The sequence below is a fragment of the Diabrotica undecimpunctata genome, chromosome 1 (genome assembly GCF_040954645.1).
Source record: "Diabrotica undecimpunctata isolate CICGRU chromosome 1, icDiaUnde3, whole genome shotgun sequence".
NCBI classification, from domain to species: Eukaryota; Metazoa; Arthropoda; class Insecta; order Coleoptera; family Chrysomelidae; genus Diabrotica; species Diabrotica undecimpunctata.
The window spans coordinates 148,873,028-148,888,273 of NC_092803.1; the positions used below are offsets into that span (position 1 = coordinate 148,873,028).

Below are 15,246 nucleotides of genomic sequence, written 5' to 3' on the forward strand. Positions count from 1 at the left end.
ACAGTCATCAGACCAATAATGACATACGCGACAGAAACACGACCTGACACAGAGGACAAAAAGGAGGTTAGAAACAGCAGAGATGAAAACACTTAATAAAATTGATAGTAAAACATTATGGGGCAGAGCTAGGTGGATAACATCAAGGACTGAGTAAGAAATAGAAGAGGAGAATGGAACGATCACATAAGCCGAATGACAACAAATAGAGTAGTAAAGATGGCTAGAGACGGCTACTATCAGTAGGAAGACCACGTAAAGGATGAAACGACAACTTACTTTAGGCACATTGAAAAACAGACCGAGTTATATCTACATAAAAAGAAGAAGAAGAACAAAAAGAAGAGGAGTTATAGAGTTATGGACAGATTTAATAAGGCAAGTGAAGCAATGGGACTGACAATAAATCTTCACAAAACTAGAGTAATTGTGATTAGCAAAACCGATGAAAATTGTCGCATTAATCTAAATAACACTTAATTATAACTAAGTTCACAAATTCAGATACTTAGGAGCAGTACTAAACGATAAGTGGGTTCCAGGTATAGAAATAAAAACACAAATATAACAGGCCAGGAACATGTACAATAAATGAAAGCAAATTATCTATAACTGAAAACTAAGCTTAGACATCCGAATTGGAGTCAGTTCTTCTGTATGGAGTCGAAGCCTGGACATTAAAATTAAATACCATGAGACATTGGAGCGAAGGGTATACGAACTTAAAGAATGTTGGAAATATCCAATTTGGAACTTGTCATCCACCCCAATAAAATCCAACGCCTACCTACCTAAATTTTCAAGAATTTCATCGGGGGCCAATTCACGCAAACCCTTCTATCGGTAGAGAGCTTATTACCTGCAAGCGGGAGCCAATTCATGTGTACCCGTCCGGTTATCTTTCCTATTATTTCTTGTGATCCCACATACTAGTTTTGCTGTATTTATCATAGCATTTCTAAATTTTCCCCATTCTTATTCCACTATTTCTGCCATTTCTCCTTCTTTGTCCATTTCATCTTCTAACTTCTCCTTATATGTGATATTCGTTGTTTCTTCCTTTAGTTTATGTATATTAATTATTTCCTTGTATTTCTTATTCTTGTTTTTATGCTTTTTATTTCTATTTCTTTGCTATTAAATGTAGTTTTTAGTAGGTAGTGATCACTGGCTATTTCATAGCTTCTCCTCACCCTTACGTCTCTTATCCACCTCCCGTCTGTTTTTTGCACTATAGTATAGTCGATAATTGATTGTTCTTTTCTTGACATGACTTTTCTTGTGATCTTATGAATCTTTTTGTGTTGAAAATATGTTATTGTCTAAAGAAAATTCAAGTAATGATAATTTATTGTAATAATGATTCTGTTGTTGGTAAATATTCATGTTGCAGATAAATATTTATATAAATTCATTTAAAGTAACAAAATATGACAAAGGAACATTTTGTTTTGTACTTTGGAAAGACATAAAAAGAGCAACTGTTAAGTACGAACTGTTTAAAAAAGAATAAAGCATAAACGGCGATCGTATAATGGCCTTTAACAAAGAACAATACCCATTCCATTCCTAATTTAAATAAAACAATCATAAACTTGTCACTTTTATAGGAAATAAGCAGTGTAATGAATTAGTGAAATGCAGTCAGAGGTTATTTTCGTTATTCACAATAATCATTACAAGACGCCTCCACAGTCTAGACAAAAATGCACTTACAACAAATAAAGATGGCGAATGATTCATTGGGATTATGTTTTTTCGAGCGGTTTACGGTATATTCAGTCATACGTGGAGTTCGTTTTAAGAGGTCGCACACCCACTCAACGGGAATTTTATGGGGTCGTCGAGTCGCCATACTTTACAGAGTGGATTAGTTCTTCAGAAATAAGAAATCTCGATTTGTGCCTGCAAAAATACGACACGGATGATGAAAATTTAATACGTAGGACTTCCTTTAACATATTCCTTTTTAACTTTGTTCTTTTTGTCATTTCAGTCATCCATCTAAGCATTCTCATTTCCTCAGAATCTTCGTCTATTTATTTACTGTGTGATACCTATCCTAGATACTTAACACTATTACTTTCCACACAAGGTGTCAAACGTTGTGGGCGGTCACGGATTAGGAACTAGAAACGAGAGAGGGGAACGTCTCATACGCTTCTGTCAGGAACAAAAACTATTGATAACTAATACTTTTTTTAAACTGCCCCCTCGCAGACTTTACACCTGGAAGTCGCCAGTAGACTCGAAAAAAACAAATGTAAGAAACCAGATCGACTTCATTGCCATACCAGAAAGATTCAGAAACTCAATCACATCAGTGAAAACCTATCCCGGGGCTGACGCTCAATCGGATCACAACCCAGTGGAGGGTAAACTGGGAATCAAACTAAAACGTATAGAAGGGAAGCCTAACAAAACCAAGATGAAAATTAGGAAATTAAAGGATCCCAACATTAAACAACAAGTATAGAAATCCTTAAGAAGAAACATTGGAAACTTGAGTGAACCCGCACAAGACGCAGTTGCTAAATGGCAAGAAATAAAAAGAGCTGTTGAAATGACAAACAAGACACTTCTGTTACAGGAGCGCGTAAAGAAGAAAGAATGGATGACGGATGAAATCCTTGATATGATGGAAGAAAGAAGACAACACAAATGCAAAAATCAAGTGAAGTATCAAGAAACAAGTCACAATATAAAAACAAAGATAAAGGAAGCGAAGGAACGCTGGCTGAAGAAGAAATGCGATGAAATCGAAGAGTGCGACAGAAGATATGACTACCACAACATGCACAAAAAGATCAAAGAATTAACAACTAAAAAGAAAACCAATAATCCCCACCCGACACTAATAGACGCAGACGGTAACCTTATATCAGACGACTTGAAGCTCATTGACACATGGAAAGATTACGTAGAACGACTTTTTAACGATAAACGCAGAGCGACAGTGGACCAAGATGACGATATGACTGGACCCGAAATACTAAGGTCTGAAGTGGAAAAAGCCATTTCATCGCTAAAAAACGACAAAACACCAGGTCCCGACAACATACAGGGCGAGATCATAAAACTCCTATGCGAAACGGATGACCACTTCCTCGATTTTCTGACAGGCCTTTTTAACACCTTTTACGACAAAGGGGAGATTCCGGAGGAATGGCTTCGATCGACCTTTGTAGCCATACCTACAACATTAAGTGCAAAATACTGTGATCAACACCGCTTAATAAGCTTAATAAATCACATTACCAAAGTTTTCACCAAAATCATACACAATAGAATATATAACAAATGCGAAGCAAATATATCGGAGTCACAGTTCGGATTCCGAAGCGCATTGGGCACAAGAGAGGCGATCTTCAGTCTGCAAGTTTTAATTCAAAGATGCAGAGACATGCACAAGGACGTCCACTTGTGCTTCATCGACTTCTCCAAGGCGTTTGACAAGGTCAAACATGATAAACTCATGGAAATGCTCAGGAAGATGCATATTGATGACAAGGATCTGCGCATAATAACCAGTCTCTATTGGAACCAAAGTGATGAGATAAAGATGGGCAACTTACACAGTGGGAAGATAGATATTAAAAAGGGTGTACGACAGGGATGCGTCCTCTCGCCGCTCCTGTTCAATATATACTCTGAACAAATCTTCAGAGAAGCACTGGGAGAAGTTTCGGAGGGTATCAAAGTAAACGGAGAGGTAATCAATAATATTAGATATGCTGACGACACAGTTATTATTGCAAATGACTGCAACGAGCTTCAAAGACTCATGCAAAGCATACACACAGCAAGTCAAGAATATGGTTTAGAACTCAATACAACCAAAACTAAATGCATGCTCATCAGCAGAACACAACAACCTCCGATGCAATTGACATTAAAGAACCGAAAAATAGAACAAGTGGAGACATACACATACCTTGGAACCACAGTCAACACAAAATGGGACCAGTCAAAAAGTGGTTCACAAGCAAAATCTCAATGGAACTAAAATTAAGACTGGTCAAGTGTTATGTCTTCCGGGTCTTGTTCTACGGAGCAGAGGCATGGACCACAACGGAAGCCACCCTGAAGAAACTAGAATCCTTTGAGCTGTGTATATATCGCCGTATTCTTCGGATATCCTGGACAGACCACATCACTAACGTGGAAGTAATGCAGAAAATAGGCAAAAGCAAAAGCAAAAGCATTGCGGCGCCTTCTGCGCTCCTGTCAATTCACCCCTTAATGAATATTAACTGTATAACTTTATTTCTGTTTGTTTCCTATACTTAATTTATTTCTGTCATACGTGAAAAAAATTTAATTTGCAAATATATAAGAATCTTTGTTTTGTTTCAGAAAAATGATGTCAGTTGAGTCCTTCCAGCGTTGCATCGAATCAATTGTTACAATATCTGATAATATAAGTGATGGTTGGAAGTTGATATCAAAACCAGAGGTAAGAAACAAAATTATGCTACTTCTCTTCTATATAATTTTGGACAACTTATAATTTCCGGGCTACCATTTTGCCTCCTTTTGACTGAAAACATCTTTTGAAAACTATTTCATTGCTACATCTGATTCCGCTTCCTTTTTGGTGATTTTAAAGATCTGTGTCAGACATAGATAGAACACGCTATATAAAATGCTAAAATTAGGAAAACTTGTGGTCCAGATGATACACCAACTGAGTTGCTGAAGCTAAATAGATGAAGATAACATAAATGTAGTAGTAAAACTTTTTAATGTAATATATAACACGAGTGATTCCCGAAAACTGGCTCAAGTCCATCTTTATACCTAAAAACACAATGCTAGAAAATGCACAGAATATGGATTAATAGCCTAATGAGCCACCCTCTAAAGATTTTTCTAAGAATACTCCACAACAGAATTAGACACAAATGCCAAAAAGATTTCGAAGAATTTGGTTTTAGACATGCTATGGGAACTAGGGAGGAACTTTTTGCGCTAAATATTCTATTACAAAAATGCCGTGATCAAAGAAAATATGTATTTCCATGCTTTGTGGCCTTCGAAAAGGCATTCGATAAAGTACAGCATTTAAAATTAATGCGGATGCTAAATAATATAGGAATAGATAACAAAGGTATTCGTGTCATTAAAAATCTACATTGGAATCTAACTGCTATCGTAAAAATTGGAGAAGACTACAGCGACGAAATCTCCATACAGCGGGGAGTCAGACAGGGTTGTATTTTGTCCCTAACACTGTTCAATGTTTACTGAGACCAGTTATTTAAAAAGGCACTTGAGAGACAACCATACAGTAATTCTGTCAGAAAATATAAAAAGATGTCCAAATTCTGCTTGATCATATTCACAAAGTAGGAGAGGAAATGGGTAGTAAAATAAATTCAAACAAAACCAATTTCTTAGTCTTTAGCCGTAACCCACATCCATATGCAGAACTTCAATTAAATGGAGACCAGGTTGAAAAAGTTCACAAAATTACATATTTGGGAACTGTCATAACGAACCAACTAGATCCAGGTATAGAAATGAAACTCAGAATAGCAATGACAAAAACTACTTTTATGAAAATGAATAAATTTTTTTGCAATAATCCTCTTAGTTTAGAACTAAGACAAAGAATGGTTAAGTGCTACATTTGGTCTGTACTTTTTTATGGACCAGAAGTGTGGACACTAAAAGTATCAAGCATGAACAGAATCGAATCATTGGGAATGTGGATTTATAGACGGATGCTAAAGATATCTTGGACAGCAAGAAACATTAATGAGGAAGTACTGAGGAGGTCCAACAGAGATAGAAAATTGCTAAAGACTGTTAAACACCGGAAAATGTCTTATCTGCGACGTATATAGTGAGAGAAAATCGATCTAGAATACTAAAACTGATCCTTAAAGGCAACATAGAAAGCCGTTGAGGTGTAGGAAGCAAACTGTTTCTTGGTTAAAAAACAGTTGTGAATTGACTCGGATATCAAATGCAGAAATTATTCCATGTGGCCGAAGATCGAGAAACCTTCGCAATGGTGATCGCCAACGTCGGACAAATCTGATATAGCACGTGAAGAAGAAGTCAGACATATATTCTGACTACACTTTATAGCGTCTCCTGTTGTCAAATTTCTTTCTCGAGGTTTTCCCAAATATTGTAATTGCAGTATCTGTACTAGTACTAGCTATTTTCTACGAATTGTATTTTCAACTCTTTTTTACTTCTATTTTGACTTGTATATATCTTCTCTCTCACCTTTTAATAACCGCAATTTGAGCAATCAACTTATGTTGTTGACACACAGGCTCACTATTACCTTGCAGTCTTTACATTCACACATATCTCCTTTGCTTGTCATAAAATAATCTATTTGCAACTGATTGTGTCCACTTGTGTATGTGATGAGTGACTTTCTCTCTTTTGAAATAATGCAAGTGCTATATAAGTTAACAATTGCTATATCAAGCGCTACTGCTGGTTCAAACATATCTACTTTAATAACATTTCTATCATCATTGTATCGTTTCATATCTTCTTTTTGATCGACCCACATATACAAAATCAATATTTATCTATGCGTTAATTTTTCGGATATTTATGTTAATATAATATTTTAGGATACAGAAAATAACAAATATATATTGAAAAAACAAATAGTCCAATTAAAAAATCCTGAGGATGAAAATGTACAAATTATAGCGCATTTTGAATATCATGTAGCGTTCAGTATTAGTTACGGAGTTCCAGTTCTATGTTTCAACATTTGGAAATCAGGTAAGTACTACGGTTCACGTTTCGTTTTTATTTATACGTATATACATTTTCCCTGATGCGTTTATGATCTTGCACCAACATGAACATCACCATTTTCTTAAAAGATTGCTTGTAGCTCCAAACCAATCTTGACTCATAAGTTGTTTTTTAATATGTTTATTTACAATCTACACCATTACAGAATATTAAGTAAATGAGTTACATATATTTTTAGGCGTGGATGGGAGACCTTATTCTACTTGGGTTATTTTTGAAGTAGATCTTGGGGTCAGGTTCTATCTACTCTTCTTATGGCTGGACCATCGTTGTATAGTTCCCTTACTAATTCATTTGCATGGTTTATTGGGCTTTGATTTTGTGACTTTGTGACTAGAATCTTTCGATAATATTGAGCGAGGTATGTTTTGCACAGCTCGATAGGTTTAAGTATGTCATTGCATAAATTGAGGTGTTGGGAGGCTTTGGTCAAGATGGAGGTCAAGGTATTTTGCCTTTGTTACTGTTGGTACGCGTACAATATCCCTTCTTACAGATGTGCACGTGTTGTGGCGGTTGGTAAATGTTATTTGGGTTGATTTTCTTTTTTTAGTGTTGTTGGCCATCTTGTGTACCAATCATTAAGTAAGGTGATTTTGCAGATCCTATGAAGCTTGTGCGGAATCTTCATTTACAGCTAGAGTGGCTACGTCGTCAGCAAAGGAGGCGATTGTAGTATTACTAGACTCTGGTATATCGGCTGTGTAGAGCGGGAGAAGCAGCGACCCAAAAACACTAGGTACACTATGAGATTCCAGAGTTTATAGGAAAAAAGTTGCATTGTTGGTCGTTAAATTTAACGGAGGGGTGTCTATTTGATATGTAGGATTTGAGTAGGAGCAAATAGTTACTGGCTAGTGTGTTTTTTAATTTCTATTGTATAACAGACTTTGTATTGCTAGACTTTGTCAAACGCTTGGAAAATATGTAAAGCGTTGCAGTATTTCTTTTCTTTAAGTCTTTTTGGGTAGAGGAGTAATTTTGACAATAACTAAACTCATGTTTTAATAGTAATGTTAGGAATTCATGATCTGTGCACATTTTTTGTAATAATAATTTTTCAGAAACTTTGCTTAGGGTAGATAACAGGGTTGATGCGGTTAACTATTATTGTCAGCAAAGTGATAGTCTTGGGACGAAATGATTTTAGCACTTGGCCCAAGATTAAGTCAAAACTTGTGACTTTCGTAAGTTACCTAAGTTTACTTATTTTTTTTCTGAGTTCTGTAGGAGTAAAACTTTTGATAGGGAGAGAAATTTGACATGCTGCGTTAATTAGTTATCCTACGGCTTTATCAGTATCTGATGATTCGGTTTGAAATACTCTTGTAAGATGAAAAGCAAAAATATTCGTTTTTACTTTGTTGGAGTGGGTTCATTCGCCGTCTGGTTTACGAATTGGGGAGGGGATATTTATGTCCCCCTCCTCCGGTCTCGGAGGCTTCTTAGTCGCCTTCCATAGTCCCTAGTCATTTGTTGCGAGATTTGTGATGTAATGTTTAAACGTTTCTTTGTTTGCATCTTTAATGACTGTTGCGAGTTACCTACTTAGTGTATTGTATACTTGTTAGTCTATGTTTATTCTAGACTCATAATTAAAATATTTTATAACCTTTACAACAACTTATATCTGTCGGTAATAATGTAGAACTCTTCTACGGATTTCACTACTGTACCAGTCCTGGCTGAAAGAAGCTCGTCTAAGCATCTTATAAGAGTATAAAGAAGCTTTCATATATCTTGGATTTATTCATATACCTTCTTGCATTGCACTCTATTGAAGGTTTTCGATCACTGTCAAATATATTTCTATGAACCGCTATTTTAATATCTGTCTATACGTCCAAACCAGTCCATTGTCTCATATTCGTAAGCCACGATATTTTTCTATGTCCTGCGACATGTTTATCTTCTATTTTTCTTTTATAACCAGTTCACTTCGAACGATATGTCAAAGTCAAACTTAACTACTACGGCGTATATTGTTTGGTTAAAGGCTTCCAATAAATTTTATAAATTTTCTGCAGGATTATTAGGTGGCCAACAAAAATAAAACACGTTTTATTTTTTGTCTGGTGCGGTCTTAAGGCACTAGTTCGGAACTCGAAAAGAGTTTATACCAGAAAGAAGTTACCCTTGCTGCATTTTTAGACTTCGAAGTGACATTTGATAATACCTATTTGCAATATTATGTGATCTCTCTCATCACACTACAAAGACAAGTGCTTCTAAATATGACAGGAGCCTGTACATGAACGGAATCTTTATAGGCTATCACAAGTCTCTCTCCTCTGGAATTCTATATTTCTGCCTATATGACCATCGTGAGACTTACACCAAATACTTGGAGGCCGAATTATTAATTGAGTAGTCACACAAATACCACTAGGACTATACTTGAGGAATCTATCTTTCAAATGAACTCAGATATGATGACACCACACCTAATCTAAAACCTAAATAGAGAACAAAAAGTCCTAAACATTAATGGAGACTTAATATGGTTCACTGATGGATCTAAAACTGCCCATTGTACTGGATTAGGAGTCTTTGGATAATATGTAATTATAACAAATCTTACAGCCTAGGTCAATATACAACTGTGTTCCAGGCTGAAGGTGAATGATTATTCTAGCCGTAAAGAACCCACTCACCCGAATCAAAATCAAAACTGCAAAGATCTCCTCAACAACTTGACAAAATACAACTAAGTGTCTTTAATGTAGTTGCCGGGTCACGAAGGGGTGGATGGAAATGAACGAGCACATTTGTTGGCAAAACAAGGCTCGAGAGAAACCTTCTGTAGGCACAGAACCATTGTGTGGCATCACCAAAGATGCTGTAAGAAACAATGTTCAGAAGTGGCTAAAAACGAATCATCAAAATAAATGAAGAGCCACTCAAGGGCAAATATACACTAAGAAAATAATCAAGAATATTGATAAAAAACTGTCGTCGGACAATTTGTTGAATCTCAATAAACGAGAGATTAAAACGGTCACCAAAATGGTGACTAGGTGATAGGTGATATGAGGCAGGAATTCACTGGTTAACTAAGGAACCAGTGAACCAGAAGATATCCTAAATGAGGAAACTGTGGGCCTTCGTTGAGCCACAGGACTTTTTGGAGTTTAATAGAAAAAAAGGTATGGTGAAAAATGTTGGCCTTGCTGTTGTAATTAATCTTTATGCTGAAATTAAGTATGTACCGTTGTTTGTTGAAGGAAAATGATTTTAATCATTGTCAAATTGCTTATATGAGACGTTACAGAAAATTAATTGATTTTTTGCATAGGAATAATGTGGACATTATTTTTATTTTGACTTTAACTCTTAACAATTTCTTCTTTTTCTTACTCCCTTATGTATTTTGAAGCATCGCTTAGTTATAAAAATAATAGATGAAATTTATTTTTTTAAAGATGGTACAATGATCACGTTAGAAGAATATTGGAAATGTAATACACGTTTTAAGGAATATAGTATGTACGAGACTCTGACCCAAATGGTAAGTGTTGCTAAAGGGTATTATTTTTAATAAATGTTATTTTAGTGATAAATATATTGAACAAGTATAGTTTATTTTGGCGTTATTGACGTATACCTCATCATATATTACGAAGTTAATAAGCGTGCAGAGTTTTTAGTGAGTGATTGAGTTGGGTCAGTGCTGGATTGTATAGTCAACAAAATGAAAAATTACTAATAATTAAAAATATAGTTATGATTTATTTCCTTATAAATCCTTTGCACGTTATACAAGTTTTACGTTATCGTCTTCGCAGAGTTGCTGTTTTGTCAGAATAATAGTGAATGCAGGGAATTTACCCAGGAGGTAAACACATTTATATCAATTCATAACATCCACATAATGTTAATACCAAACATCTAGATGGCACTCCACGTGGAGGAGCTGCTATTATAATTAGATCAATAAGAAACCACCGACTAAATGAATTTAGGATATACTATATCCAAACAACACTAGTTGTTGCACTAACTGTAAGAGAACCATTCCAGTCTTTTATGCTACGTTGACTGGAATGGTTCTCTTACAGTTAGTGCAATTTGCAGTCCACCACGACACACTATAAACAGACAACAGTATTAATAATTGTTCATACCACTTGGTAATAGATTTCTTACAGCTACTGGGAATAAAAATTAATAACTCCGAAAGACAGACAACTACATATAGAACTTTAATCAAATAAAAGACAAATATCGAGCACAGTTTTTTATTAAATCTTGACCAATTACTTTCGCTTTCAGAGCATCTTCATGGGAATCTGAAATAAGTCAAGAAAAGATTTTCAAGTGAAGGAAGATTAATTAACTTCGAAAAAACTCGAATTTGTCGTTGATAAAAAAAATTTAAATAACGTTACAGACCTATTTCGTCAAAATTGTAGGCTATCATTAATGTAAACATTAAATAATACATTTACATAACACTAGACAAAGAACAAATTTTTTTCAAAATTTAAGAAGCTACATTGTGGGTGACAGCAGGAGAGAGAATGGCTCCTGGTCTTAACGGAAATGTTAAAGTGACATCTGACATATGACAACTTGGATGAGCAGTTACAATCATGGTGATGTGATCTGCACATTTCAAAATTCTATGGTAAACTGAACATTGACCAAAAGTCCAACTGACCACTAATATAGGAAATCAACTGATGAAATATGAAATTATATAAATTACTTTATGTATATTGCATAATCCAGATCTCACAGTCAAACCTGTCAGTAATAATTTTGGTGTTAGTTTGGGGGCAACTGAAGTGGACATAGAGTGTGAGTGTACTAGCACTACCAATACTATAGAAAAGAAGAAATCGGACTGTATAATTAAAATACTTAGAATTAAAAATCAAAGTTGAAAACAAAGTGTGTAAATGAAATATAACACCACTATAGTTTATCTAAACTCACAGTCAATGGGAAAACCATAAAATTAAAAATGTCAAAGCTTTACTCAAGACCAACTGACCAACAGTGGCATATCTTAAAATATACAACTGTGGTGATGGTATATCTAAATTACGAAGAGATATGGAGAGTGCAATAAACGCCAACTATAGATTAATTGATCATGAACAAGCTTGTTTTGCAAGTTAATGATAAATGAAATGTTAATATTAATTAAATTATGAAATTAATATGCTCAGTGTTTGAAGTCTAAACAGTGGAGCTGGATCCCCTACGAGGTGAAACTGCAATAAAATTGTTAAAAATCGGTTTAAATTTAATACGGTTTAAATTATTTTGAGTATTAAGATAGTGAGAGTTTTCATTTGTTTCCCTTGCAATTTCCAAATCTTCCAATAAATCCAACTCCAAGTAGTTTTTCTTTCTACTAATGTCATGTAAAGTTGATGAGCCAGTATTGATATTAAAATTATGTTTACTGGACAATAAATGGTGACCAAAACTTGAAGAGTTTGGTCTGTTCAAATGTTCTGTAATTCTAGTAGATAACTTTGGAATGGATGGAAACTCTAACTACATAAGAGGCATCACAATCATCACATTTTAATTTATAAATACCACTTTTGTCAAGAGTGTTAATCCTATCTTTGGTGTTAATTAAAAAGGAATCTAAAGTGTTGTGTGACTTGAAAGATATTTTGATGTTTTCAATTGTAGAAGTAAAAAGTTTTGATATTTTTTGGAAATGTTACTGATATAAGTGAAGGAGAAATACCTGATATTATTTGTGGCATTGGGTTGAAGCAAGCATTGTGATGAATAACCAAGCTTTTCTGTAATTTTAAGCTTTGCTCTATTTAGAAGCTTATGTATGATGTTAGGATCATAACCATTATTAAAAGCAATTTGCTTGAGAGTATCAAGTTTTAAATTGACGTTCTCATTAGAAGGTGAAAATTTGAGAAGCCTATAAATGTAACTGTTGAAAGCAGCCATTTTGTGTTGGGTTGGATGATTAGATGTTTCATGTATAACATGATCTGTTTGAGTAGGTTTTCTGTAAATATTGTACTCTAGATAATCATTTTTACGAGATAAAGTCATATCCAAGAAGTTCAACTTATTATCAGATTCTGGTTCCAGTGTAAAAGAGATGTCATCTTGGGTTTCCTGTATGAGAGCTATATAATCACCAACATATCTTGACCAAAAAACTATTTTTTTGTTGTTAACAAATGTGTGTTCAAGCTGTCTAAGAAAAATCAGCTAAAAAAGTGATAATGGAAAACCCATCGCTAAAACTGTTGATTGTATATATATTTTTTGATCAAATTGAAAGAAGTCCTGACCAAGACAAAATTTAAGCCTAGTTAAGATGGTATCTTTGTCTTTTACTGATATGTTGCAATTGTTTAAAAGGTTGTATACTAAAGGTAAAGTTTCATCTCTTGGAACAGAAGTAAACAAATTGAAACATCAAAAGAAACTAAATAAAAACTCTCTTCTATTTTGATGTTATTTAAACATTTTATTAGATCTAAAGAATTTGTAACAGAAAACTTAGGTTTAAATCAGTGATATACTGAACTGTGTTGTAAATAAACTCTGATAATATAGAAACTGAAGTGTTGCAGAAACTTACAACAGGCATTATGGGACAATTATGTTTATGGATTTTAGGAAGTCTATATAACCTAGGTGTTATAGGATTAGAACAGTTAACTTTCTGTTGTTATATTTAGTAATAGTATCATTAAACAATTTAACCATTGTTTTTGTTTTATTAATAAAGGTGATAACTGGATTTTTTTCTAACATTACTAAACTGTTATCTGAAAGATAAGTCCCTATGTATTGAACGTTCTAGAATTACAACACAATTTCCCTTATCAGTCTTGCTAAGTACTAAAGAATCTCTATTGATTTTTTGCTTAATTGATTTTAGCAAATAGTTTTGTTTTTTAAAATAATGGTGATTTCTATGAAAATTACGTTTGTACTTACATTGTTGTTGTTGAAGTAGGCTAATGCAAGAGTCTCTCAAATACTGTTTAATTTCAGCATTGTTTGTCAAACCTTCTATCAGAGTATCCAGCTCCATTGCAAAGCCTTCTAGCACTGAGTCAGGTAACCTAAAATTCTGACAAGAAAACTTAAGGCCTAATCCTAAAAAATACAATTCATACACTGAAAACTTAGTGTTACTTAGATTTAAGACGCTAGGATGTTCTGTTCCATTCATATTCCATTCTGTTTGTTACCTTTTTTCAGTTTGTTACCTTTTTCAATTTAATAGCTTCTTTGTTTTTTGCCTTCTTTGGTCTAGTTTCCGCCATCTTCGTTTTCTTTCTTTCTTTCTTTGTCTCTTCATACTTTTTAGTATTTTTTTACAATCAATGTCAAACTGTTTAGACTTTTAATTTATATTTTAGCGATTTTTTCTTTTACTGAAAATAATGATTACTCATGTGAAATTTTGATCTATTTTTTAAGGATCATCCCGTTTTACACCAACCAGTCTATACATTACACCCATGCCGGACTCAAGAAATTTTGGAGCCGTTCATGGAAAAAAGGTAAAACAAATCAAAATGACGTAATTTAAATGATTTGTATAATCTAATAAATCTATTTTTTGCAGTAAAAATCCGATCATCTCCTGGCTTAGCGTTGTAGGACCATATGTGCAGCTGGAATTACTTGAGGATTATCTAAAAAGTTGTTAATATTAGGAAAATCATAAAAAAAGCGTACATTTTTATATAAATAAAAAATTACCATGTAGTTTTTATAAATGTATTTTTAAATAGACAGCTATGTCAGCAAAGTTATGACTGATTTATTGTAAATTTATACAATATAAATATTTTAAGCGCATTAAATTATTTTTTGAATTCCTTCGAAGAACATTCTTGTGATATTAAGAGAAAAAATGGTGACTTGTAAAAATAAACACGTTTTTGTCATCAAAGGGGGACAAAAATTTTGACGTCCTATCTACTATCATTTTTCGGGCACTCTTCCATTGTCCATGTGTTCCAATTCGCCAATTCGCAACCCAAACCTATTTATTTAAGTTATCTGACTATTTATATAGACTCATTGGAATAATGTGGAATTATTCATAAATGACGTAGTGGTATTTGTAAAACTTATCATGTGACAAAAAATTAATAAATCATGTTGTAACAACACAACTCCCATCAGAAACAGTTGGCGCCAATGTGTAACAATAAAACTCTATTGATAATATTCATAAATCGGATACAGGGTAAGTCAAAATGCATTTGTTATTTTAAATAGATCACCCAGTATTTTACATCACTTTCGAAAAGTAATATTACCACTCGTCAATTGAGATATTTACAAATGTTAACGCCATAAAATTTAGTCTCTTACATATAAAGTATTTTGAGATATATAAAAACAAAACAACTAATCAAATAATGATAGTACTTACTTCAGAATAAAATTCAACCTGCATAAAAGTACCTAAGAAGAAAACTCATTTTTAAG

The 15,246-nt window shown here is 33.9% G+C and overlaps 1 protein-coding gene across 6 annotated transcripts in view; it reads left to right on the plus strand.

Annotated features, from left to right (window-relative positions):
- Positions 1-14,601, plus strand: part of Atg10 (Autophagy-related 10) — a 122,343-nt gene extending 107,742 nt beyond the window's left edge. For all 6 annotated transcript variants that reach the window (XM_072531061.1, XM_072531076.1, XM_072531083.1 and 3 more), the window contains exons 2-6: positions 4,357-4,456; positions 6,603-6,759; positions 10,218-10,303; positions 14,224-14,306; positions 14,372-14,601. In XM_072531061.1, coding sequence (XP_072387162.1) covers positions 4,357-4,456; positions 6,603-6,759; positions 10,218-10,303; positions 14,224-14,306; positions 14,372-14,456 — 511 coding nt within the window. In that variant the 3' untranslated portion in view covers positions 14,457-14,601. The remainder of the gene's footprint in view (positions 1-4,356; positions 4,457-6,602; positions 6,760-10,217; positions 10,304-14,223; positions 14,307-14,371) is intronic.
- The last annotated feature ends 645 nt before the right edge of the window (positions 14,602-15,246 follow it).